Here is a 27052-nt window from a genome sequence, read left to right on the forward strand (position 1 = left end):
GCCCCGCCAGGGGACCGGGAGGGGGTGTCCCGGGCCGGCCGCCCCGCCCCCCGAGCCTCTGCCCCCAACGCTGGCCCCGCCCCCAACGCTGGCCCCGCCCCTTCCCGCCCTCGGTCTCCGCCCCCCAGGCCCGAACCCCACCCTCGGGCGCTTGCAGCGCGGGCCCCGCTACTCCTGAGGCCGCCCCCACATTCCTGGCCTTCCAGAGAGCCCCTGCTCTGTCCCCATTACCACAGCTCAAATGTCCTTAACTAAAAAAAAAATTATCCCAGCGGCTGCTCTCAGGCCCGGTGCCCTCAGCTCCACGCTAGGGAGAAGCAGCCACGCTGACCCAAGTCGCCTGGACGTGACTTCGGGGTGGGGAGGGGCCCTGCAGGCCCCAAGTCCAGACTTTATTGATGTCTCCGAATCTGCAAGGCTTGCTGATGCATAATCCTCCCGGCCTTTATTGACGTTAAACAAGGGACATCAGGGGGCCTGAGGAGCTGTATCAACTAGCGTTCTCGCTGTCAAAATTCCTTTTCTGAGATTTTCCTCTTGCGCCCCCCGCCCCTCCCCCGGCCTAGGCCGCCTTGTTCTAGAGCTAAATAACTCCACAACCTCTCTTTTTCATCTACTCATTTCCTGAGGTGGCTGTCTGGGTCCTGTCGCCCCAGCTCAGGGGTCCAGATTTGGCCCCTCCAGACTTAGTTCCTCCTCGCTGCCGCTGTCTTTGTAAATCAGCGTCGTTAGCCTCTTCACCTTCTTTGACTTTTTCTGATCCTGGCAAGGAAGCGGAGGGGGTGAGGAAGTAAGTTCTTCTTCCTTCACAGCTGAGCTCCCCCAAGTCCTCGGCCTCCTTCCCACTTCCGTCGGGAGGGCCTTCCAGAAATATTTAAGGTTTGGGTTACTGCACAGGATTGTAAACCCTTCTCTAGTCTTAGTGTGGTGTAGCCCTCTCCCAGTCCGTGCTAATAATATGGTTAATTTTGCCTCCTCCCAGCTTCCTTTGTTGGATCTTGTTTTGTTATTTTTCCTCAAGTCCCCAACTTTTTTAGGGCCCAGAGTATGCCTTTTTCCCTTCGAGTCGATATGGTTTGTGGATTTCTCTGAATCACTTACCTCTCACTAGTAAGTAGAGCCAGGAAGACCCAAATGGCCCAAGTTAGCTGAGGGGAAAGTAATTTGGTATATTCCAAAGTGAGTATTAAGCGATTTCTCCAAATGGATAGGTTGACATTTCATCCTTGCTTGTTTTCAATTTTTTGCTTCAAATTACCATCTTTGACCAAAGCTAACATTAACCATACTTTGCGACGGCTATGACAACGACGACACAACAAAAAAGTGGTGCTAACTCTTTCTTAGTATTTCTCTATTCTGTTTTGCCTGAAGTTTTTACCCAGATGCAATGTGGTTGAATGAGCATCACCATGGTAACTAATACTGAGGCATTTTTTTTCTGGGTGTGTAGTTCTTCCTACTGACCAAAGGGGGCAGTAGAGTCAGGTTAGGTTTACATGATTTTAATGCTTGGGAAAGACGGTCCACCTGTTTGACCTGCTTCAGTCCTTTTTAGCGTAAAATTCAAGGGGAAAAAAAGTGAAAACTAGAGACTGATTCCTCAGCTCCCACCTCCGCCCCTTCCAATGAAGTTCTTGGTTGGTCTCAGTGTTTCAGTATATATATTGCTTATGAATTCTTGCTTTTGTTTTTATTTATTTATTTATTTGTTTGTTTATTTATTTATTTTTGAGTCAGGATTTTGCTATGTAGTTCAGGCTGGCCTTGAACTCGTGGAAATCCTCCTGCCTTAGCCCCCCAAGTTCTGGGATTACAAGGCATCCAACACCATGCTTGGCTTTATTTTTATTTTTGGTTTTTGGAGACAGGGTCTCTATGTAGTTCAGGTTTGCGTTGAATACACTAAGTGGCTCAGGTTGGCCTCGATCTTCCTGCGTCAGCCTTCTGAGTGTTGGGATTAAAGGAGAGCACCACCCCTTGCTTTTAACCCTGTTGGGAAAGACCTTATGATCCTGAAGACCATAGTTTGTTCCAAATGTAAATAGGGACATGTGGTGCAATGAATACAATTGTTCTAAAAAATCCAAGACAGGCGGTCCCCAGACTTTCAATGTCAGGGGATTAGGAATTTATAAACAGTTTCCACTGTGTATGCAAAGGACAGGTTCCTTTCCAGAGGCATGATCTATGTTGTTTTTCTGGGATCAGAGAGGAAGAGGGAGGCTGGCTGTCCCAGTCTGACTCAGGCACAAGAGGCTGGCTTTTCTGCGGGCATCCCAGTCCCTCTTGGTTCAGCCTGTGTTGGTGTGCAGAGCTGCCCCTGGCTGGCCGGCCGCTTGAGGCACTGGGAATATCAATGGGTAGAAACTAACTGCTGCAGTCCCGGCCTGGGTCACCCCCTAGGGTGAGTAAAGTCTTGGCTGTCAGAAGCTGCTCTTGTGCCAGGAGTCCTAAGCCATATTTATTTTTACCAGGCCTCTCAGACTTTCTTGTTTGGAGTGAGAGATCCTGAAAAGCATGCCAGAATGGGCTGTTTGTCTCTTTTATTGTCCCCCGGGACATGCCCCTAGAAAAGTTGCAGGGGACTGCCAATTCCTAAGGGGTCTAAGAGACACCAGTTTCCTCAGAAACACCACCCCTTTCCTTCATCCTTCTAGGATAGTCCACAGGAGTCGAATTTCCAGGATCAAAATATTGCCCTGTATTAGACCATCGCTAATGGCCTTTTCAAAGGACACCCAGGGAGTGCTACCGAAACAAGATAGAAATGGCCATGGTTTTGATCCAACTCGGTTGATAGAATTCTCTCATAACCCAGGCATCACTCAACAACCCAAATTGCTAAATGCGATTCTTCTGAGAGAGAAAAAGGCCTGGAGGGTCACACTTCAAAAGAGTGGATCTGTACTGGGAGTGAGCCAGCAGGCATGGGACAATACTTAGAGAATTCTTGAGAGTGGCTGTTACCAGTACCAGTGGGTAGAGGCCAAGGACACTCCTAAACATCCTAAACGAGCAGGACATTTCCCTCCACAACAAAGAATTAGCCAGCCCAAAATGTTATTAATAGTGCCAGGTTTGAAAAAGTCTGCTTTAAAAGATTACAGACATGAATCTGCAAAGAATTGCTCCAGCAGCCCTCTGGACTTACTTTCTTGTTGAAGGCACTGGTAAGGAAAGGAGGAAATCTTAAAAGTTTATAAGTGAAAGCGAGACTTTGCCAAAGGAGCTTAGGGAGTCCTACAGCTATGTGCCTAGGTGAGGCTGACTTCCAGTTTTCATTCACTTATGAACTATTCATGAAGGGTATCTCATGCCAGGCACTGGGGAGGCAGCGCTGAACAGATATCAGGTCCCTGAAACTGACAGTCAGATAGTTTCGGGGTCTATAAGTATGTGGAGGCATTAAAAGAATGATCCCACAGATAAATTTCATGTTATAGATAATGGAGGCTTTGAAGGAAAGGTACAGTATTCTGTGAGAGGCGAAACTTGATTTAGATTCAGGGATTTGAGACATTTACAGACACTTAAGATGAGTAAGAGTCATCAGGCTGGCCGGGGATATAGCTCATTGGTAAGCACTTGCCTAGCCCAGGCCCTGGGTTGGATTCCCAGCACCACAAAGAGGAGGGAAAAGGAAAGAAGGGAGGGGAAGGAAGAGGAGGGGAGGGGAGAGGAGGAGAGGAGAGAGGAGAGAGGAGAGAGGAAAGAGTCATTAGGCTAAGAATGGATGGCAAGAGTCTTATAGGCAGAAGGAACAGTAAGTATGTGGAAAGTCCCTGAGCCAAGAAAGAATCCATGGGATTTATGGAAAAGTGTCACTAACTTTTAGCAAAATGGTTATGCTAATCACCTGTGTTATGGACTTAGCTAAACTCGTTTGAAGCTGTGTGGATATCCATCCTTTTTGATAAGTTTTACTATAGCTAATAAGTTTTTTAATTGACTTCTTTCTACCAGTAACAAGCTTAAATCATTTATCTTCATCCTGACTTTCAGTAAATATTTATTCTGTCTTTCTGGCCAGGGAGAAGTATCTAACAGTTGTTCTTTGATCTTAACTCATAGTCCTCAGGGAGAAATACCCAGGTAAATAAATACCCAGGTAATTTGAATATAATAAACCTTAAATACCGTATCAAGTGGCAGCTGACTCCTTGGGAATTTGGATTATGTTTTGTGGAGGTGGTGAGTAGGTCTTTAAGATGTGTCATTTACTAGGCAGAAAACATGGAGGAGTTTATGCCAAGGAAGGGATGTTTACCAAAAGAGCTCGGTATGTTTGGGAGTATTGAGTAGGAAGTGTGGCTGGAGTAGGAAGTGGCAAGAGTGTGTGGCAAGATGACTGGAGCAGGAGGTTGGGACCAAACTGTGAAGAGATTTATGTGTCTGTGTGCTAAGGAATTTTGCCTCATCTCGTAATGGTGAGTCAGCAGCACTTTTTAAGTATGGAAGCAACAAGGGCAACTTTGAATGTTAGAGTAAACTCTTGGGATAATGTAGAGGATGGATTGGGAGAAAAAAAATAAACAGAGATTCCAGATTTTTGTTCTAAGATTTTGAAGTGGGGAATTCCCAGTTCATATCTTTAATTGACTTAACAATTTTTCTATTCTCCTGAACTAATTTTCTTAACTTGTCTACATGCAGCAATGTGTGTAAGTCTTTTGTTGTGTTACTTGATATTTTGGGGGAAGCATTTCTTAACATGGTGGTCTGTCACACAGTTTTAGGTGTAGGAATGATATGCCAGTACTTTCTGATTAAATTTTTTTTTGTACCAGAGATTGAACTTGGGTCCTTGCGCTTGTGCAGCAGGCGGTAAAACCACTGAGCTAAATCCCCGGTCCTCTGATTAATTTTTGATGTATGTCTTCCTTCCTTCCTTCCTTTCTACTTTCTTTCCCTCCTTCCTTCCTTCTTTCCTTCCTTCCTTTCTTCTTTCCTTCCATGAGGTCTTGGTTTGTTGACCAGGCTGCCCTTGAACTCATGAGCTCAAGTGATTTCCTGCCTCATCTTTCCAAGTAGCTGGGACAACATTTGTGCACCACCATGCCCAGCACTTTTCTGAGTTTTTTGTTTAATGAATTTGTTTATGAATTGGTTTCAACGAAGCAACCATAACTCATGGATTGGATGATCTTTGTTTTCTAGACTTTTAATCTAGAAGGAAGCAAATTCATTTCACAGGCATTTATTGTATACCTGTCTTTTGCCAGATACTGTGCATGACCTAGCAATATAAAGATGAATGAGAAAGAAATAAAAGGAATAAATATAGGAAATGAAGAAGTCAAATTGTCATTATTTGCAGATGACATGATACTCTATACAGAAGACCCCAAGAACTCCACCAAAAGTCTTCTAGACTTAATAACCAAATTCAGTCAAGTAGCTGGTTACAAGGTCAACACACAAAAATCAATAGATTTCCTCTACATGAATGACAGACTCACTGAGAGAAAAATAGGGCAAATAATTCCTTTCACAATATCATCCAAAAAACTGAAATACCTAGGAATCAACCTAATGGAAGAAATCAAAGACCTCTTCTCTGAAAACTATAGCACTCTGAAAAGAGAGATTGAAGATGATATCAGAAAATGGACAGACAGCTCCTCCTCCTGGGTAGGAAGGATTAATGTAGTGAAAATGGCCATACTTCCAAAACTGCTATATAGATTTAGTGCAATTCCAATTAAGATCCCAGCAGCATACCTCATGGACCTTGAGAAAACAATCCAAAAATTCATTTGGAACAAGAAGAGACCCAGAATAGCAAAAGCAATTCTAGGTAACAGAGACATGGTAGGGGGTATCACAATCCCCAACCTGCAAGTATACTACAAAGCTACTGTGATAAAAACACCATGGTACTGGCAAAGAAACAGACCTGAGGACCAGTGGAACAGATTAGAAGATGCAGAAACAACACCAGACACACTCAGCCATCTCATCTTCAATAAAGGAGCCAAACACCCTCACTGGAGGAAAGATAGCCTCTTTAATAAATGGTGCTGGAAAAATTGGGTTTCAACTTGCCAAAGATTAAAGCTCGACCTATATCTCTCATCATGCACTAAACTAAAATCAAAATGGATTAAAGATCTAAATATTAAAATAGAAACTCTGAACCAGTTGGAACAGAGGTTAGGTAGAACTCTTGAAGACATTGGTGTAGGAAAAGATTTTATGAACAAAACCTCAGTTGCCCGTGAACTAGCACAATCAACAAGTGGGATCTCTTCTTATTAAAAAGCTTCTGCACAGCAAGAGAAACCACCAGCAGTGTGAAGAGACAACCCACAATGTGGGAAAAAATCTTCACCTGCTTTTCCTCAGACAAAGGTCTACTATCTCGAATCTATAAAGAACTTAAAAAGATCAGACCTCCTAAATTTAAAGACCCAATCTGAAAATGGGCATCTGAAATGAACAGACATTTCTCAGACAAAGAAGTAGAAATAGAAAATAAATACATGAAAAAAATGTTCAACATCACTGGTCATTTGAGAGATGCAAATGAAAACAATGCTGAGATTCCACTTCACTCCAGAAAGAATGGCTGCTATCATGAAATCAACCAATAACAAATGCTGGCGGGGCTGTGGGGAAAGAGGAACCCTGCTCCATTGCTGGTGGGAGTGTAGACTGGTGCAACCACTGTGGAAATCAGTATGGAGATACCTCAAAGAACTAGGACTGGAAGTCTCATTTGACCCCGCTATTCCACTGTTGGGGATCTTCCCCAAAGAACTAAAAGAATCGTACCACAGTGATATATGTGCACCCATGTTCATAGCACCACAGCTTGTGATAGCTAAAACTTGGAAACAGCCCAAATGCCCATCAAGTGGAGATTGGATAAAGAAAATGTGGGGTTTTTTTTATAAAATGGAGTACTATTTGCCGTAAAAAATGAGAAATTAGGGACATTTATAGGTAAGTGGATGTACACTGAGGTGATACTCTTAAGTGAAATAAATTGGACACACATGTATAAATACGGAATAGTTTCTCTGGTGTGAGAAACTGAAAGTGTAAATAAGGACTAAAATGTATAATAGGTAATGTGAAATAGGAAGAAAAGAGGCAAAGGGGAAGGAAGTGGGAAGGCTAGGGGAAAGGAAAGAAGGGAATGGAATTAATATGAGAAAATGGAAAAATAGGAACAAAATCTTTGTAAATAGGGAGGAATGGAGGGGTTGAAGGGAGGACTGGGCAAGGGTGAAAAATAAGAACCAGGAGAGATTATATAAAGGTGCAAATTTCCAATGATGAATGTCATTATATTGTATACCTAAAATGTACCAATGATTAGAATGAATAATCGATAATGCAAAATAGGAAGAAAAGGTCCAAAGAGGTAGGGGTATTGGGAGGGGCAGGGGAAAGGAAAGAAGGGAAAGGAAAAATGATGAGAAATGGAAAAACTGGAAATAAAGTCTTTGTAAATAGGGAAGGGTGGAGGGGGTGAAGGGAGGTCTAGGAATGGGGAAAGAATAAGAACCAAGATGCATCATGTAAAGGTACAAGTTCTCAATGAGAAATGTAATTGTGTTGTATACCTACAATGTACCAATAAAAGAATTTAACAACAACAGCAAAAAAATGATGAATGGAAACAGTCTTTGGCTTCAGGGAAACCACAACCTAGAACAGCTTAGAGAATAATAATAATAGACATAACTGCTCATCAAAGCTCATACTCTAGGACAGAGAAAGATGTAGTGAAATTTTGTGGGGTCTGAAGAAAAATTAGAAAATCTTCCTATCTTTCAAACTATATGAAAATGTAATTCCCAACTTTTGCAGTATTTGAAAATATAAAATAAGCAGGTACAAGTTTGTAATTGCCTTTGAGGTCCAGTTCAATATAAGCATGTCCTTTTAGCAACTTTCTTATACTGCATTCATTATTCTTTACAGCCCAAGAGTTCATGAAAATTTCTTTTTATTTACAGATTTCCCCAAAACTCTGTTCTGTGGATTTGTGGCAGTTCCAAATGATTTTAATATAAACATATTAATCCCAGGCAGTGGGATTATACTTAGTTCCTATTTTGCTCTTGGGGAAGATAAGTTTTTAGAGAAGAGCCTGGCAGCTCAGCATGAATTTCATGACCTGCATTTCTTAGTAGCTACTTTGCCTTTAGCATCTTTTCTGCATGATGAGTTGATAAAAGCTTGTCCTAGTTTTCTTGAACCTGTTTTGTAGCAATAATTTATACTGCACTTACTCTTTTTTTAGTTTCCTTGAGCTTTAAAACTATTTTGAACATTCATGTTTGCTTTTCTGTAGTCTTCAGTTACAGGGAGGATTTTCTTTCCTATCAATCTAACAGGTCTTCTGCAGAGGCAAAGATTTAAAATTTCTATTAATTTTCTCTTTATAAAATCAGAAATTATAATCTGATAAATTGACATCAAATATTCTCTCTTATGGGTCTTTTTCTCATTGTTTTGAGTTTGATGTTTCCATTCTTTATGCTGTAGAACTGCATGTAACATGTCACTCTTTTTTTTTTTTGGCTCTGCTGGGGATTGAACCCAGGGCCTCATGCATGCTGGGTAAGCAATAAGCATTCTATAACTGAGCTACATCCTTGGCCTTCATCTACTTTTGATATATCAATTTCATAGCACTTGATTCTTTTCAGGATTATGGGGTTGTCTTCTGATTTATTGGATTGCTTGGGTATTTGTACTGATAAATTTTTTTAGAAATATAAAATGATGATTTAGGAACCTAAAAATCCATTTAAATTGTAGGTTGACATTTTGTTCTTTCATTGACATTCAACAGAATCACACAAATATGCTTGACTTTAAGAACTTTTGAGCATTTCCCTTTTTCTTAAGACTGACGTTTATGTTTCACTGAAAATTTTCTCCACAACCAGTGTGTTGCCAAAATCTGTTATTATGTAATCTGTGACTGGAAAGTAGTGCTTCTTTTTGAGAAAAACAAACACTATCTGAAAGATCACATCTGCCTAAAAATATTTTAAAGACTTGCATGCCACTCATTAGCTTGCTTTTTTTCAGATTATAATACATGCCCATTATAGAAAACCTTAAGAATGTAGAAAAATGTAAAGAAGCAAAATACAGTCAGTAAGAAAGTCACCTTTTATTTCTGTGAAATGCCACATCTTCTAGAAGCTTTAGTCTAGCAACTTCCTATCCCTTTCAAAGTGCTCCTCCTCTGTAGATTGTCCAAGACATCAGAGTAGAAGACCAACTAAATATAATGGTCCTTAGGGTTTTTATGGAAAGGATAGAACTGTAGGAAAAACCTACAAATTGCTCCAGAGATGACATCTTGTTCTTATTTAGCTTTCTTTGAGTCATTAACAGTCGGGCGCCACTGGTGCTGAAACTTATCATTATTATAACCACAAATGGGTTAATGCCTGAACAAAGCTGTATTCTTGGGGCTGGTTCCCAGCCTCACCACACAGACCCCAGTAGCAGTACCCTCCAAGTCCCAGGATAATGCTTTGTAAATAAGAGGATGTCAAATGTTCAGCCCGAACTCAAAATTCTCTCCTTTTTTATCTGGGAGCTTCCAGTTGCTAGCAGGGCAGAGTAAAAGGGAAAATAAATAAACACCAAGCCAACAACACCTAAAAAAAGAGGCTGTGTGGTTTAGTGGTCAGCCACTAATCTGGATGTTGGGATAGCTGAGATCCAGTTCTAGCTCTCCTACTGACTGGATGGAGGTATTATACCAGACAAGTTGCTTTTGTGACTCGTGCCTCAGTTTCCCTACCTGGAAAAGGAAGTGCCTTAGAAAGTTTTCATGAGGGCATATGAAATTATCTGCAAATAGCTTCAAGTTGTTTGGGAATAAAGTAAAATGATCTTTAATAATTGCTATCCTAACACTGGGCATGGTGGAGCTTACCTGGAACCCCAGCTCTCTGGTAGCTGAGGCAAGAGGATTGATTGCCACAAGTTCAAGGCCAGCCTGAAATATATAGTGAGACCTTGTTTCAAAAAACAAACAAAAGGGCCAGGGATTTAGCTCAGTGGTTCCACCACCTGCCTCCCAAGCACAAGGACCAGAGTTCGATCCCCGGTACCAAAAAAAGAAAAATGAAAAAACAAACAAAAGTAATTACTACCCTATTACCTTATTAATATTATCATAATAAGTCACAGATATGAAATTTACAGAACTCCTATACCCTCAAGTAGCAAGGAGGGAACTGGTGGAAGGTTGGGGAGAAGGCAATAGTTTTTAGTCAGATTTGCAGGACTCCACATCCAATTCCAAATTAGTGAATTCATTACCTCAAAATACTAAACACTGCTCCTAGTTTGGCTGTGTCCTTTTCTCCTACCACATCCAAACTCGAGTGACTCACAGGAGCCTAGAATTGAGACACATATATAAGTTTAAGGGAAAGGGAGAATTAGGAGGTTTGAGGCTCCTTGCTGAGGAGGCTAAGAATAGAACACTCAGAACACAAAGAAAAGAACCTTCTCCTCCCAGTGCAGGTGGTCTCCTGGTTTCCCAGTCATTCCTTTGATGGTACGATTGGTTTTCTTTCTTTTTCACAAAACCTCACCTTGTTGGAGGGGGAAGGCACTTACTAAAAATGAGAGGACAGAGTGGCTTTTTTTCCTGCTAGGTTTGAACTCTGACAACAGATCTCTGACCTGTTGTTGAGAGTGGAGAGGAGCAAAAAGAGAAACATCTGGGAACTTGGAAACCTACGAGCGCTCTCTCCTCTTAAAGGAGACGAAAGCAGCGTTTGGCACATAGGGAAAAATGTAATAGGTGTCCTTATTTCTGCATGTTTCCCCCTCCAGAAGTAAGGGGGTGGGGTGGGAGACACTTGGGAAAGGGATCAAATAGTAAGGGATAGGAGTGGGAGGATGGTCTAAGAGGAATTTGGGAGGAAGTGGCAATTAACTAATAGACTTAATGAGCACTTATTGTATGTCCAGGCCTATTACAGACTAAAAGATACAAGAAGCAGCCAAAATATAATATGCACATGAAAGCACTTTGTAGTAATTTAAGGTAAAGAGACAGAAACAGGTTCTAGGATACTAGGTGCTTATAAGAGACCGTGGGTGGAAATATTGTTAGGGAAAAAGGTGTATAAAGTAGGAACAGTTATTCAGTTCAGAAATTGCAGATATGGACGGCTGACAGTAATTCTTCGAAATCAGGAAACATGACAGATTCAAAAAGGATTCACCACCTCAGATTCCTCTAAAACCAAGTCCACAAGTATGAGTTCCAAGAAACCTCGACCGCCGCGAAGCGACTGCTGCCGGAACTTGCTTGCCTGGCTCTGCGTTGCAGCACGGAGACTGTTTGCGCTACACCCCCTCTGCCTGCATCTCTCCTCCCGCCGCCTGGGTGCCATGGCAACGGAGAGAGCAGGCAATCTGGCTTCCGGAAGCCCGAGAGCTACACCCTGGAAGCTCCCCGGGTCAAAGGATGCTGAGTCCCGAGCGCCTAGCCCAACCCGACTATGAGTATCTGGGTAGGAGCTTCCTTCAACTCTGGGAAAGGAAAGAAGTGTAGACGAATTAATCCGGGGTCTGGGGAGGAGGCGGGGTCAGGGTCTGAGCGGGAACGGGTCCAGGTGGGATGGAGAGGTTGCTGCGATGCGGTGTTCCAGGGCCTGAGCGTGCAATGTAAGGCCTAGCAAGGGAAAAAGTAGCATCTGGGAATAAAGAATGGCGAAAGTGTGTTGGCAATGTGGGTTGTGTTCAAAGTGGGACTGTTTAGAAATGAGAATTTGGCCCTGTTGGGGTATTATTGAGATGTTGATAGTGGAATGAATAACCTTGGAATTTGAAGCGTCACATCACTCATTCCATGAATAATCAGTTTACCATTATGGTGACAGCTAACATTTTGAGCCTTCCGTTTATATTAGGCCATGTGCTAAGCATTTTCCATGCAGAATTCTTTATGTGAATTGTATCAACAGCCGTAGGAAGAATTACTGTGCTTTCTTTGATTTTGCAGATGGAGAAACTAAAGCTACAGAGGTAATTTGTTCCAGGCATGGGGGTGCATGTGGGTAATCCCAGAACTCTGGGAGGCTGAGGCAGGGGGATTGCAAATGTGTGCTTAGCCTGTGCAATTTAGCGATTTGGCAAGAACTTGCATCAAGATAAAAAATAAAAAAGGGCTGGAAATGTAGCTCAGTGGGATGGCCCTGGATTTAATTTCTAGTAAGGGGAGGGGAGGGGAGGGGAGGAGATAATTTGCATAAATGTGGCCATATAGCTTGAAATGGTAGTAGTAGATCAGAAGCAGACTTGCCCATCACAGAACTTGACTCTTAACTTTAGCTACTGGGCTAAGACTATAGTTGTAGTATTGTGCTTTACTGAGCACCTTTAGTGTGTAAGGCATTTACCACATGAAAAAAGATACACATGCTGGCTGTGGTGGCACATGCCGGTAATCCCAGCCCTTGGGAGGCTGAGGCAGATTGTGGAGAGTTCAAGGCCAGCCTGGGCTACAAGTGAGTTCAAGCCCAGCCTGAACTGCATAGTGAGACCTTGTCCCTCTCCCCAAAAGACACAACTACATACACACACATATGAATTTTAAAGAAATTTATAAACTTAAATTTTTAGGAGTTTTAAACTTATAAAAATTGAGCAGATAGTACAGAGTTCCCTTATACCTAACTTTGCTCTCCCCTATGCAGTTTTTCCTGTTATTTAAATCTTACATTAATGTGGCACATTTGTTAAATTTGATCAGCTAATATCCGTAAATTACTATTAACAAGAGCCTTTACATTAGGGTTCACTCTGTTGTACAGTTTTATGTGTTTGAGCAATTGATAATGCCATGTATTCACCAGTATAAAATCAAATAGAATAGTCACTGTCCTAAAACCCTTTGTGCCCAGGATAGTGGTATGCACCTGTAACCTCAGCTACTCTGGAGACTGAGGCAGGAGGATTACAAGTTTTAGGCCAGACTGGGAAATTTAGCAAGACTCTGTCTCCAAATAAAATTTTTAAAAAGGACTGGGGGTGTGGCTCATTGGTAGAGCACTTGCCTAACATGTGCAAGGCCCTAGCTTTAATCCTTCACACACACACACACACACACACACACACATCCTCCTTTACCTGTTTATCCCACTCCCTGTCCCTCATTCCTTGACAATCACCAATCTTACTGTCTCTAAATTTGCTTCTAGAATATCCTGTAGTTGGTGTCATACAGTGTGTAAACTCTTCAGATGGGCTCCTTTCACATGGCTATAGACATGTAAGGCCTTAAATGTCTGTTGTTAATGTCTCATTTTGCTGAATAAGCCATTGTATGGACATGCCATATCTATTTTTAATATTTATTTATTTATTTATTGGTACCGGGGATTGAACTCGGGCCCTTGCACTTGCGCAGCAGGCAGCGAAACCACTGAGCTAAATCCCCGGCCCTCATACTTATTTTTAAATGAAAAACAATTCTGATTAAAATTTGTGAATTGGCAATATGGAAACTTGATTCAAAATCTTAAAAAATATAAAAAGGCTTATAGTAAAACATCTCCTCCTGTTATCAGGTAGCTCCTTCTAAAAGTGGCTCACCAACTAAAGTTACCAGGTTCTGGATTGTTCACCTCTCCCTCTGGAGTTAGACTCCAGGTTCTTCTCGTCTCAAACAAAGAATTGAACAAAATGAGCAAAAAGCAGTGGCCAAGTTTATTCAAGAAAGTAGAAGAGTAAGGGAGAAACGGGCTCTGCAGAGTGAGCTTGAACAGAGTGAAAGGAGAAAAAGCAATAAAAGGAAGAAGAAAGAAACCGTGAAGAAAGCAGAGCGAACTACTACAAAGAAAGTCACTGTAGGGGCACTTGTGGGTCTGCGTCCTTATATATTGTCCAAATCTCGAGGAAGCACGCGAGAACTTCCACATACGGGTCCTGAGAGGCGGTGCTGGGGTCTCACCCCTCACACTGACGTCAGGTCTAGGCTGTCTTGTTGGAGACTGGCTGGAGTTCTGGAGAGAAGTCCAGGTGCGGGCTTTGGGGGCTGTTTTGCCCATGTGTTCTGGGATCTTGTAATTAACAAGTCTGCTTCCCCAGCCAGCTTCGCCACGCCCTAATCTCCTATTTCATTTCTACTCCTTTCCGAAGGTCTACTGTTCTCAACTATCTTCAGCCCCCCACCCCGCCCCTAGCTTTGGTTTCTCGTGTATCCTTCAGAGCTTTATAAGTACATAGGGGGAATATAGTGCATTTTTTTCCCCTAGTACTGGGGATTGAGCTCAGGGTCTTTGCACTGAGCTACATCTCTAGTACTTTTTTAATGTTTTATTTTGAGGCAGGGGCTTGCTAAGTTGCTAAGTTGCCCAGACTGGGCTCAAACTTGACATCCTCCTTCCTCAGCCTCCCAGAGAGCTGGGATTGTGGATGTGCACCACCGTGCCAAGCTATAGAGCACACTTTTTTTCATTTAATATATCTCAGAGTAATTTCTGTTATAGAACTTCCTCATTCTTTTAAAAATTTATTTACAGCTAAATAGTATTTAAATTTATTGAACCAATTCTGTATTGGTAGGCAATGAGTTGGTTTTAGCACTTTTTTGCTATTGCCAAATATGCCTCAAGTAGCCTGCAATTTTGTTCCTTTACAAGTGCATCAGCAAGGATAAATTCCACAAAGTTGGTAGGTCAAGGTTATATGCATGTAAAATATTGATAGATATCACCAAATTGACCTTCACAGGGGTTGTACCATTTTATACTGCCACCAACAATGTCAGAGAATGCCTGTTTCCCTACAATCATGGCAACAAAATAAATCAAACTTTTGGATTTTGTTCAATCTGTAAAGTGAGTCTCAAGGTAAATTTAGTGGGCATTTGTTTTATGAAGTTAAATGTTTTTTCCACTAAGTGTAAGGGCTGCTGTGTCTTTGAAAGAGACAGACAGACAGACACACATACACACACACACACACACACACACACACACACACACATAAATGGATGTGTAGAGAGAAGGGTGGGGGGGAGAGACAGTTTAAGAGAGTGACCGTATCTGCTAACCTGCCAAAAGAAGATAGTTATGTTACAAATAATTGTGTATCCAATGCATAGCAATTATCAGTGTCTAGAAATACTCAGGCCTTTGTTAAAGATTTTTATAGTTTGTTTTTTTTTCCATACCGGGGGATGGAACTCTGGTCCTTGTACTTGCAAGGCAGGCAGCGGAACCACTGAGCTAAATCCCCGGCCCTGTTTGTTTGTTTTTTGAGGCATGGTCTTACTTTGTAGTTCAAGTTGGCCTTAAACTCATGGTGATCCTCCTGCCTCAGCCTCCTGAGTGCTGGGATTGTAGGTGCACAGTACCATACCTGGCAAGATTTTTATGTATTTTATGTAATTAATGCAGTACTCACTGAATCTATGAAACATTTGTACATTGTCCAATTCCTTGGGTGTTTGCAGCTTGAATTGTGTGTCTTAAAGCCATGGCATATTTTCTATACTGGTGCTTTGGTGAGTTGAAGTTGGCATTTCATCCTAAGTGGCTTAACTAGAAGACTAATTCAGTGGCAATGTACACAAGAATTGGGAAATAGAATCAAAGTCTCAGTGTTTATGGAGTCCAGCCACCCACCTAATATTTGAATCCTGGGCAGATGCTCCCTTGGGCTCTTTCTATTTTTATTTTTGGTTTTTTGAGACAGGGTCTCACTATGTAGTTCAGGGTGGCCTCAAACTTGTGGCCATCCTCCTGACTCAGCCTGCCAAGTGCTGGAATTGTAATCCTGCTATGCCTGCCCTCTGTTGCATATTTAAATACTGTAATTATTATCTGGAGTCTGTGCTGCCCTACATAGAGTCACATACTCACTGGCCTCCTCATGGTTCATCAAACCCTATGCTTCTCATGAAATGCATTCGTTTTTAGCTGAGAAGACGGTTGTGTCAATTTAATGACCATTTAAAGCACTCCCTATAGGTTCCTGACTTAAACTTTTAAATACATGTGGATTTAAAAAATGTATTTTGTTTTTGCACATTATAAAGTCACTCGCTTGTGCAGACCTGGGAAGAAAATGCATACAGAGAAAAGAAAACTGCAGAGACAGGAAAGCCTTGCCATTCAGTAAAACAAACAAAAAAGTTAAAGCTGAGTAATTTGGAATGTATCTATAGCCTCTTTTTAGGGTTATAGTATAAATTCCAAGGAGGGATACATATACAGTGATGATCTATGGTGTTTCTTATCTGCTAGCCAGAGATTATATTTGGCTTTTTGACTATCAGTGAAGAAAACCACCTTCCATCACGTTGTGTAAACTGATCCTTTCCACCACTGACTTTGTGGATGAAGAACCTATAATCATGGCCTTGCAGGGCTTAGGATCTTAAAGTCATCATTAAAGAAGAGCTCCATGATGCCAGCACCCACAGTCATCAGAATGTAGGGACAGAAATTTCGTTAATGCCTGGGCCGGAGGAGAGAGGCGACTGTGTGGTGAGATGAAATAAGGTAGAACTTACTCTGGAAGGCGAGTAGATTTCCAGCCTATTAAAGCTACTTACTGGAAGCCTCTGCCAGGGGCTGAGGTGTGTCTGTGTATCTGACTGGGTGTGGAGAACCCCCTGGGCTGAAGGGCAGCCTATTTTGGTCACAGGTTTGGAAAACACCACTTACGTGATGACCTGGCTGGAAGCAAGAGGGCGTGAGGTTTCTTTTTTATGCTGCCAAATTAGGTGGAGTCCAGGCTTTCTCTCCTGCTCCAACTTGGCTTTTCTGTTCCCACGGAACTGGCTTGTTCTTCCCAAAGCTGGTGTCACTTAGTGTGTAGATATCACTGGGAAATCAGATTGTCTTTCTCCTTTTGGGTCTGTGCATTTAGAGGAACCACAATAAATAGATAAGGGTTTTTTTTTAATAAGCTGTGTTTTCTCTGTTTTTTCCCTATTGTTACTGTTTTTTCTTTTCTGTTTTTTATGCCATATTTTTGACTCTCCCTATATTATATGCCTGGCACTATGCCCTTTCTTGCTTACTTTTTGCAACCAGTACTATTATTAGTGCTATTTGATATGCATTTTCTCCTTATCTTACAAATTAAGGAAACTGAGGCTTGGAAAAGCAAGTTTTCTTGGATGAGGTCACATGGCATAGTAAAGCAGGAATTCAGATTTAGGTTTGTCAGATTCCGAAGTCTGTATTTTTTCCTCCCCACCAAAAAGATAAAAATAAACAAAAATAACTACATGCTTAGGGGAGTGTGAATAATCTGACCTTAGGGTAACCCAAGTGTCAGTGGCTGACCGCAATAACTATCACTTTTTAGGAGCTTACTACTATGCACCAGGTACCATCTTAAGTGCTTTACATATATCGATGCATATGAAAATAGGTTTTTTCTCCCCATGTTATGGCCATTTCACAGCACAAAGATTCTAAATAGCTAGCAAGTGGTGAAACTGAATTCTAGTCCCAGTCTGCTTCAAGCTCACAGCGTTAAACTTGATGCTATAAATACGGGAGCAACTTCCGAAGCAGGGCCTCCAGTGAATGGGTGCACCTACACGAGTACGTGAGGCTTCATTTAAATTTTTTGCCATGAGGGGGCATCCTAGGAATCAGGATGGATCAGAGAATGTAAAATCCCAATTCCTTCTTGCCCCTGGTCTCAGAGGTGGGCAATAAGAAGATCTAACCCATTTGGAGAGTTTTATAGGCAATAATTTATGTAGCTGTGTGACCTTGAAGAAGTTACTTAACCTCTCTGTGTTCTGGTTTTCCCATCTGAAAAATGTGGGTAATAGTAGAACTTATCTCAGGTACATAAACCTGTAGAGCAGAACCTGGCTGCCACTTAATGTCCACATTGTATAGAAAGGATAAGAAGAGTAACCTATCACCCTTTAGAGTGCCTGTGTAGCTGCTCAATAAATATTAGCTGCTGTGACTATTACTGTATTTTTATTAAAATGTGTAACACATCTGTGACCATCATGAAAATGTGCCTCTCGGATTCCCTCTCTCTCCACCCCAGCTCTGAATCCGGGAACCTGAGCTTACACTGCCCCCTGCCCCAAAGGGTCTGTTTCCAGTCTGTCTGGGTAGGAAGATCCACTTCTGGGGGCGTGCAGCTCTGGAGATGACTTTGGCCTGCAGCCATTCCCTCCTCCTCTGTCCTCATGAGGGTCACACCTGCATTGTAGTCTCAACTCTCCCGGGGTATCTTCCCCAAACAGCTCTGCGTGTCTGCTCCTGTCTGCTGTCTGCTCCTCAGGGTCCTTGGCCAGAGCCAGCATCCCCAGTCCCTGACACAGCCCCTCCAGCTCTGGGGTTGATACAGGTGGAGTTTTGGCAAAGGTTCTGACACAAGATTCTGTGTGGAAAACGCTTCAAGTGTTGCTAGTCCTTTTTTTTTTTTAATTTGTTGCCACCATAACATGAAATTGACTTGTCTGACTGCCAGATACAAGTTTATTTTTTGCTTTTGTATGAATCCGATAAACTTATTTTTATTTGCATGTAATTAGTCAACCTTCCAGTCCTATACAAGGAAACATTATTATTTATGGTAAATTACCAGAAATGTTCTTGGGTGTGAAAGTATTGTGGTTGTTGTAGAAGGAAATGAAATAAAACATAGACATTACACATTTCTAAATCTTTGGGAGCTAGATTTATAATATATAAAACTAGTTACTAAGCTGGGTGTGGTGCCATACAGCTGTAATGCCAGTTGCTGGGGAAGCTGAGGCAGGAGGATGTAAAGTTTGAGCCCAGCCTGGGCAACTTAGTGAGACCCTGTCACAAAATAAGATTTTAAAAGGGCTGGGGATGGACCTCAGCAGTAGCATAATTTTCCAGCCTGTGTGAAGCCCTGGGTTCAATTCCCAGTACTGCAAAAAACAAAGCTAGTCAGTTAAAAGTAGTTATGAAAGGGCTGGGGATTAACTCAGTGGTACCACTCCTGCTTGGCAAGCGCAAAGTCCTGAGTTCGTTCAATCCTGGGCACTGGGAGCGGGGAGAAAAAAGTAGATATGAGCATGTTCACAAAATCATCTCTTCTTCCTGTCTTCTTCCTTCCCTTCCTCTTCCCTCCTTAGTACTCTGTGTAAGGCAAGGTGTGTGTATAAAATGTCACCACAGGAAACGGCATATGTGGGGAGACGGGACATGCGTGCTCTTTCATAACCATGGAGTTGTTCTGGGTCGTTCAGCCTGGACTCTTTCTTCCACCTTTCCAAAGATCTGTGAGCTTTGTAACATTTTTTTGTTTTTCGGTACCAGGGATAGAACTTGGGACCTTGAGCTTACGAGGCAGGCTGCGGAACCACTGAGCTAAATCCCTGGCCCCTTTGTAAGATTTTTGTTGGGGGAATTATGAATAAATGAGAGTTCTGAGGCGTGTCATTTCTGACCCTTGGTCACTCTTATTTCTCCAAAATAAACTGCAGAATGATTTCAGTGTTATTCCAGAAATAACTCTTTAAAATTTTGGCATAGCTTATCATTTATGTATTCAAGGAGTCTTCAAATCTTTTCCCCAAATGCTGTCCAAAAATTAGGGATCCCTTTTTTTGAGCAAAGACAGTATTTGCCTACTAACTGTAGGAGGCTGAATAGGTCACTGAAATTTTAAAAAGCAGTAACAGTGGCCAAAAGAGACAGGATTCATGAGCCTCTTAGTTCATCATCCTGTTTGTATCCTTACCACACTTATCGCAGTTATCTTATTTGTCTACTTGGATACTTGGTTATTGTCTGTTTCTTATTAGAATGTGAACCACGAGGACAGACTTTTTCTCTCAGTATCTCTAAAATCTAGCACAGTACTTGGCCCAAGTGAAGCGCTCAATTGTTGAATGAATGGTCTGCTTTAAGTAGCAGAATAAATTTTAAAATAAATGGGAGGAAAGAATCCAGTTCAACAAATAGTTATTGAATTCCTAGCATGTGAAAGACATTATGTTTTTTCCCCCCCTTTCATGGATGAGAAAAAGGATGACTGATTAAAATCTTCCCTGAATCCTTTTGTCTTTAAATTCTCATTGTGTCTAAGGTTAATTTTATAGTTGATGCCCTAGTTTCTGCATTTTGGTTCTACAACAGTAAGATCTAATCCAATTTTTTTAAACTGGTATTTTAAGAAGGAAGGACATTTTATTTGGTTTGGGGATCTTGGTGAGATCCTGTCCTTAAACAGGGCAGGGTGATATGCTTTAATAAGTGAGATTACCCTTATCTATTAATCCTGGTCTTTCTGTGTTGGGCTCACCCTTGTCCTCCCCCAACAGCGGCTTTAGGAAATAGTTCATTCTATGATTGGAATTTCAAGTCAAAACACATTTATCTGAGCAGAATTTTAATGATTTATCAAAGAGAGGAGGGATTTTCCCAAACACATCTGAACTTACCAAATTACTGATCCCATTAGCTCTGTTTTTTCTTAAGCACCTTTCTTTAAACAAAGCAATTACAGCTGAAATCATCAAGTGTATTTTTCAGAAAGGCTTTTGACTAAGTTTTGTTTGATTAGCAGGAACCCAGGAAAAGTAAATATTGTTTGAAAAGGCACTTTCTGAGCCCTTTCTTTTTCTTCATTGAGTTAACTTTTAAAAGCACTATTCTTTGGAGAGAGTACAGCCTTTTTATCCAGCTGTCCTATTGTGTAGCTCAAGGTCTTGTTCTACCATTATCTGGCCTTGAGATTACAGGTAATTGTGATAAAACACAAGATTCAATTCCTGTAATCTCAGACAAAATCTGCTTGTGCCCCAGGACTTCATATCAGGTGTTTATTAGACTCAGACTCCTCTCACCTGGGATAACCCCAGTGCCTCCAGTTCACAGAGGCTTCTGGCAGGGGTAGGGCTGAATTAGGGCCCATTGCCTTTCTTCTTTTTTTCAAATTCATGTGGCAGAACTCCTCCTGTGGCCAGCTGACATACGACATGCTCAAAATAGGAAAATTATATATTTTAAAATAGGCATGTTTGAAACAATAACACTTTTGAATACGAAATGTACCAAAGGCCACATGTCTTTGGCTTTGCCTGTCAAATGGAGAAGCTGCCAGAACTACTCGGCTCCATGGTTCTCATGCCCTGGAGTCCTGCAAATTGACACATAAGTGGGCAACACACAAAGCCGTTGGGCCCATGAGAAAGTGAGTTTGGGCTCTTGGGCCGGCAGCTTTTCTGTCCTTGTGGAGCTCTTTCCAGCTTTGGTGCTTCTGTCCCATTTTAGTTTCTCAAAAAGGAGCGATTAAAGGCGTCTGGTATTTCAGCATGTTAACGGCATGGGCAACATGAGGCAGGCACTCAGGCCACTGTGGAGCCTGTCACATGGAAGGAGCCGCCTTTCAGGGGAGATTAGAATTGTGTTTGTAGCCACACAAATGCACATTTCGCCTGGAGGAGAACGCACAGAAGAGGAGGCCTCGTGCTGCCACTCAGGTCTCTTTGTAGACGGCTGCATAAGAAGCTCTTCCATGGCACAGTCACCTCTTTTGGGCTTAATGAGTCATCTTTTTGTGTGTCAGCTACTTAAAAGAAAAAAGAAAAAAAAAAAAGGAAAGAAATGCACTCGTCCCTAAGTGAATTGCTTTGATTGGCCCTGCAGCTTTGTCTTAGAGTTTTGTACATTCCTGATGACATCATTTACAATGCCAGCGCACAGACAGTAAACAAAAAATAATCTAGCTCTGGGGCATCGAGACAAAACTTAGAGTCCAATTTAGAGAAATGATAATAACAATATGCGTTATAAACACCGAGCCCACGAGCTTAAACAACATAGATGACCCCAGGCCTTTTGGAATGTGATGTGTTGCAAGATGGCGGTTGAGAAAACCGAAGCTCAGGACTTGAATTGTGTGCGTTCAAACTTGAATTCAAGGCCCTATGTCCTGGCTAGTGGGGAAAGTGCAGGCTTACCAAGGAAGCTACGAGAGCCACCTACCTCACAGGAATGTGAGAAGATTGAGAGGATAAACTGGTGGAGTTTTTTACAGGAAGGTGTTTTGGAAATAGAAAATATTATTATTATTCTCCTTGATGAGGTTTCCCCAACAAATGGAGTTGAAAAAAGCTACCTCACACTGGGCTGAGAAGATGAATTAATTAATATGTGTTGGTACCTTGAAAGTAGGTTATTTAATGAGACCTAAAATTGATTGTCTTTCTTGACAGTCTATAAGCCATCAAACCTACTGTTGAGACACACGATTACCTCATAAAAGTCTTACATGTGCAGTCTTTTGCCTTGTTTGTTGACAGTTGGCATGGTACAGAATGATGGTTACAAGGGTAAAAGAGAATAGCTTAGATCCCGGGGAGAACAGACCTGCATTTTTCCTATTCAAGGCTGTGCCTACAAATAGCTTTTGGAGTCTTGCTAATCTTTGTTGCCATGTCTGAACACAGGCACTGTGTTGACCTTTGCCCTCTTAGTAAATATTTCTTTTTGATCTCATATTTCTAAAGGAGAAATAAACTTACAAGGAAAAGAAGTGGTTGATTTGTCTCAAATTGTGAATTTTAAATTTTTCTTAGTATGGTAAAAGAAAATAACTATCGTGGAAGGATTTGACATTAGGTTCCTCAACTGGAAATTCTCAAACTTAGCCAAGGAATAAAAACAGCTTTGGCAGTTATCTTTAGAGGAGAAGGGACACCAGAAAACACTTTATATTTTCAAATAACAAAATTATTATTGCTGTCTCTTATTCCATTTTTGTTGGTATGTGAGTAAGGTTTTAGGTAGAAAAACTTGAGAGGACTTCTGAGGTGATTTTAGAGGTTCAGAATTTCATATTTTGCTATGTTTTGTAGCATTTGGTAACTTCATTCCTCAGATTTTTTTTTTTAATGTTAGGTGACACAAAGAAGAAAAGCTTTTTTGTTTGAATTCTCATTCCTTAGACAAGAGTCACGCCGTGTGTATATATATATATATATATATATATATATATATATTTTTTTTTTCTTCCTTTTTTTCTTTTTTAAACACAGAGATAGGGGCTAAGGGCATAGCTCAGTGGTACAGCACTTGTCCAGCATATACAAGGCCCTGGGTTCAATTCTCAGCACCAGAAACAGACACACACACACACACACACACACACACACAGATAATATTTCAACTTCTAAGAAGTACAACTGCTCCAATATTGTCTTGAGTAGAGAAGGTGTTCAAATGGAGTCACTGGTGCTAGCTACAGTCACCCTTACCTCTAGGAGGCCAGTCTGGCAGTTGGTAGACAGCAATCTCATTGAGTCCTGACTGGATTTTAGTTACATCACTTGTCCAAGGTCACTGAACTTAGACGTGTGGAGCTGAAGTTTGACTGGAGCTCACCTCCCTCTAAAGCTAGTTAGCCACTTTACTTTCTTCTAAGTGCTGCGATTTCCAAGGGCCCCCTTTCCTATTCAGTTCAAGAAGGATGTCAGAACTTTGATTTAAGGGCAGGGAGTGTAACTCAATGTACAGTCCTTGCCTAACATGCACAAGGCCCTGTGTTCAATCCCCAGGACTACAGAAACAAACAGCCTCAAGTTTAACAGAAATTTCTACAGGATATGATATGTTCCCTGGATTCTTTAGTAAAATATATGGAATATAATTAGAATTTTTCTTGATACAGCGTCCATATTTTAGGCCTCATTTTATTATATTGTGTGTAGATATGTCATGACATTTACTCATGAAGGTGAGTGTTATTTTTACTCTGCATAGGGAGAAATGGCAGCTCAAGGAACTTGTGAACTTCCCAACATTTATATAGACAGTGAGTGGAAGAGGTTAGTTTCTAATTCTTCTGATTCCAAATTTATTGGTTTAGGTGCCACTGAATGAATGTTAGTTAATTTTAACTTTATAGTTATTAATTAGTGGTAAGAACTTCACCCTGTACACACAGCTCCCCTTGCCCCAGGCTAACGTTTCATACCAGCTCACGAAGCTGCTGAGTTCTACTAAGGTTTGCCACTTTGGCAACTTTGTGACCCTGATTTCTTAGGGTATTAAGTAGGGTGAGGGCTGAGCTGCTGTTATAAAAAGAAGTTCACTCTCGGTGGTGCCGCCGGCTGCCTCGCAAGCGCAAGGTCGCAAGCGCAAGGTCCAGAGTTTGATCCTTGGTACAAAAAAAAAAGTTCACTCACATGGTCCCTCTGCCCCCTGCCCCAGTGTGGCGGCTGCCACAGAAAGAATGAACTTTCTTTCTTAACCTAAATCTAGGACGTACAGGCTGAGGTCTGCTCTCTGAAGTCACCACAGGGTTTTAGCCTGGCAGGACAGCCTTTTGAAACATCTTGGAAGTTTCCAAGTGTGCTTCCGCTGTAGCCATTTCCAGCCAATGAAAGGACGGAGTGAGTCCAGGACAAGGACCTTGTGAGCAGTTGAAGCAGAAGTTGCAGATGATCACTTGTGCTCACATATAAGTGAGAAGTTAATAGAAGGCCCATGCTAACTGCAGAGGTTGCTGGGAATCGAAGTCCAAATGAACAGAAAAAACAAGAGCAGAGATTTTGGGGGATATAAACAAGAATCTGATCTAAGATGTAGTGTAGATGCCTTTGACTCCAGGGGTATTGTTGGTAGCTCCTTGTCCTTGTTCACAGGATGTTCTGGTAGCTATTTGCCTTTTTCTCTTCTCCCTGTAGCTCTTGCAATACAAAGGTATTTTATTCCTTGTCCCTATTCTCCAAGAGCTTGGTCATTCCCATTTTGTTATTTTTGCTGTTTTTTGTTTTTTGGTACTGGGGATCAAACTCGGGACCTTGTGCTTGCAAAGCAGGTGGCAGAACCACGGAGCTAAATCCTTGGCCCTCTTTTTGCTGTTTTAACTGTGCTTCCTATGATGTTTCTGTATCACTTCCTGCCATTTGTAGACATTTCCAACTAATAAGAATAGTCTCTTTCTACACCTTAGTGGGCCATTCAATTTAGTAAGTACGTGTAATTTTACCATTTAGGGTTCCTTATAACTGTACCTGCTGCTAGGTATTGGAGGTAAGTTTGCTGCCAGGTATAATTTTTGTCTGTTGGGGTTAAAAGTGCATTCTAGGAACATAAATCTTGTCATCAAAAAGTTAGTTTTATTGTTTTTTTTTTTTTTTTTTTTTGGCATCAGAGATCGAACTCGGGTCCTTGTGCTTGCAAGGCAAGCGACAGAACCACTGAGCTAAATCCCTGGCCCAGTTTTATTGTAAATAGAGATAGTTATCTTCCTGAGCTGAGAGGGATTGCTAAGAAATTGAGGAAGAGAACTAGGAAAAGGCAGTGCCACAGAAATTAAGGGAGAGGGGTTTTAAGATAGAGGCAGTGTTCAGTGTGATTAGATGCCTGGGAGAATTGAAGAAGATAAGAACTAGCCAGGTGAGGTGGTCCATGTCTATAATCTCAGCACTCTTGGAGGTCGAGGCAGGAGGATTGCCAAATTCAAGCCCAGCCTGGGTAATTTTTTTTTTTGGTACCAGGAATCGAACTCAGGGCCTCATGCACCACTGAGCTACATCTCTGGCCCCGCAGCCTGGGTAATTTAATGATTCAGTGAGACCCTGTCTCTAAATAAATAAATAAATGGCTAAAGATTTAGTGCAGTGCAAAGGCCCTAGATTCAATCCCAGTACAGAAGAAGAGGAAGAGAATGTAGGAGAAAGAAAAGGAGAGAAAAGAGCTGCAAAGTAGTTGCTGGTGAGGTTATTTGATGAGGTTTCTGTGGACTTGAGGCCAGATGCCTGATTTTCCTGGGTGGAAGCGTAACTGGGAGAGTGAAGGAGTTGAAACTAGAGTAGGTTCATTTCAAGAAGGTTGGCAGATTGGGGAAGGAGACAGAGACAGCAACAGGAGGGAGGGAGAGTCTTAAAGAGAATTAAAAAGGTTTTAGATAGGAGAGTCGGCTATATTTATAGGCTGAAAAGGGAGCTGTTGTACAGGGAGAGAGGGAAGATCCGAGAGAAGGGAAGGATAAATAATACCCAGCGGAAAACATTTTCAGAACAGGTGGGAGGGAATTGGGGGGTAAAAGGCAGTGGTGCAGGGCTGCTTGGAGGTGAGAATCACAGGCATTTCTTTCTAGTAGGCACTACCGGGAAACTGTGTGTGTCTTTGAATCATGAGTCCTAACAAAAACAGCACTCCGAAGTGTGGACAAGTATTTAGTTTCGTATCTATAAGACCTAATATAAGGTCACTTTTATTGTTAGGGTTCATATTGACTATTCTTTTCCTATTGGATGATCTTGGTACCTATGTCAAACAACTGTTGGTCATAAAATGTATGTGTATAGGTTTATTTCTGGACTTTCAGTTAATTCCATTGGTCTGGATGTCTGTCCTTGTGCCAGTAACATATAACCTTGATTATTGTTGCTTTCAGTAAGTTTTGAAACTGGGAATGTGACTCCTACAACTTTGTTCTGGACTTTTTTGAGGGGGATTGTTTTGGTTATTCTGGGTTTTTTGCATTTCCATGGAAATGAATTTTAGAATCAGCTTGTCAATTTCTCCCAGAAAACTAGCTGGGATTTTGATAGAGATTCCATTGAATTTATAGATCAATTTGTGGAATATTGGCACCTTAACAGTATGTAATAGATTATTTGTATTTATTTAGATCATCTTTAATTTCTTTCAACAATGTTTTCATTGTGTAAGTTTTACATTGTTTTGTTAAATTCTTAGGTCTTTCAGTTTTTTATACTATTACAACTGCATTGTTTTGGCAGTACTGCAGAATTGTTTTTCGTTTGGTTTTTTTTGGGGGGGTACCAGGGATCGAACTCAGGTCCTTGCACTTGCGAGGCAGGTGGTGGAACCACTGAGCTAAATCCCTGGCCCTTGGAATTGTTTTCTTAATTTCACTTTTGGATTATTCATTCCTTACCTATGGAAATACAATGAATATTGGGTACTGATCTTTTTCTTTTTCTTTTTTTTTGCTTAAATTCTTTTATTGGTACAGTTTAGGTATACAATACATACCTACACATGATGTATCTTGGTTCTTATTTTTTCCCCATTACCTGTGCACCCTTCACCCCCACCACCCTTCC

At 41.5% G+C, this 27052-nt stretch overlaps 1 protein-coding gene across 1 annotated transcript in view; it reads left to right on the top strand.

Moving 5' to 3' along the window:
• The first annotated feature begins 11352 nt into the window (after nucleotides 1-11352).
• Nucleotides 11353-27052, top strand: part of Cstpp1 (centriolar satellite-associated tubulin polyglutamylase complex regulator 1) — a 173022-nt gene continuing 157322 nt past the window's right edge. Inside the window, exon 1 of the mRNA XM_004851894.4 lies at nucleotides 11353-11513. Coding sequence (XP_004851951.2) covers nucleotides 11468-11513 — 46 coding nt within the window. The 5' untranslated portion in view covers nucleotides 11353-11467. The remainder of the gene's footprint in view (nucleotides 11514-27052) is intronic.

This window comes from Heterocephalus glaber, unplaced genomic scaffold (genome assembly GCF_053883595.1).
Source record: "Heterocephalus glaber isolate CG9 unplaced genomic scaffold, H.glaber_assembly_v1.0 deba00000594, whole genome shotgun sequence".
Classification (NCBI taxonomy): Eukaryota; Metazoa; Chordata; class Mammalia; order Rodentia; family Bathyergidae; genus Heterocephalus; species Heterocephalus glaber.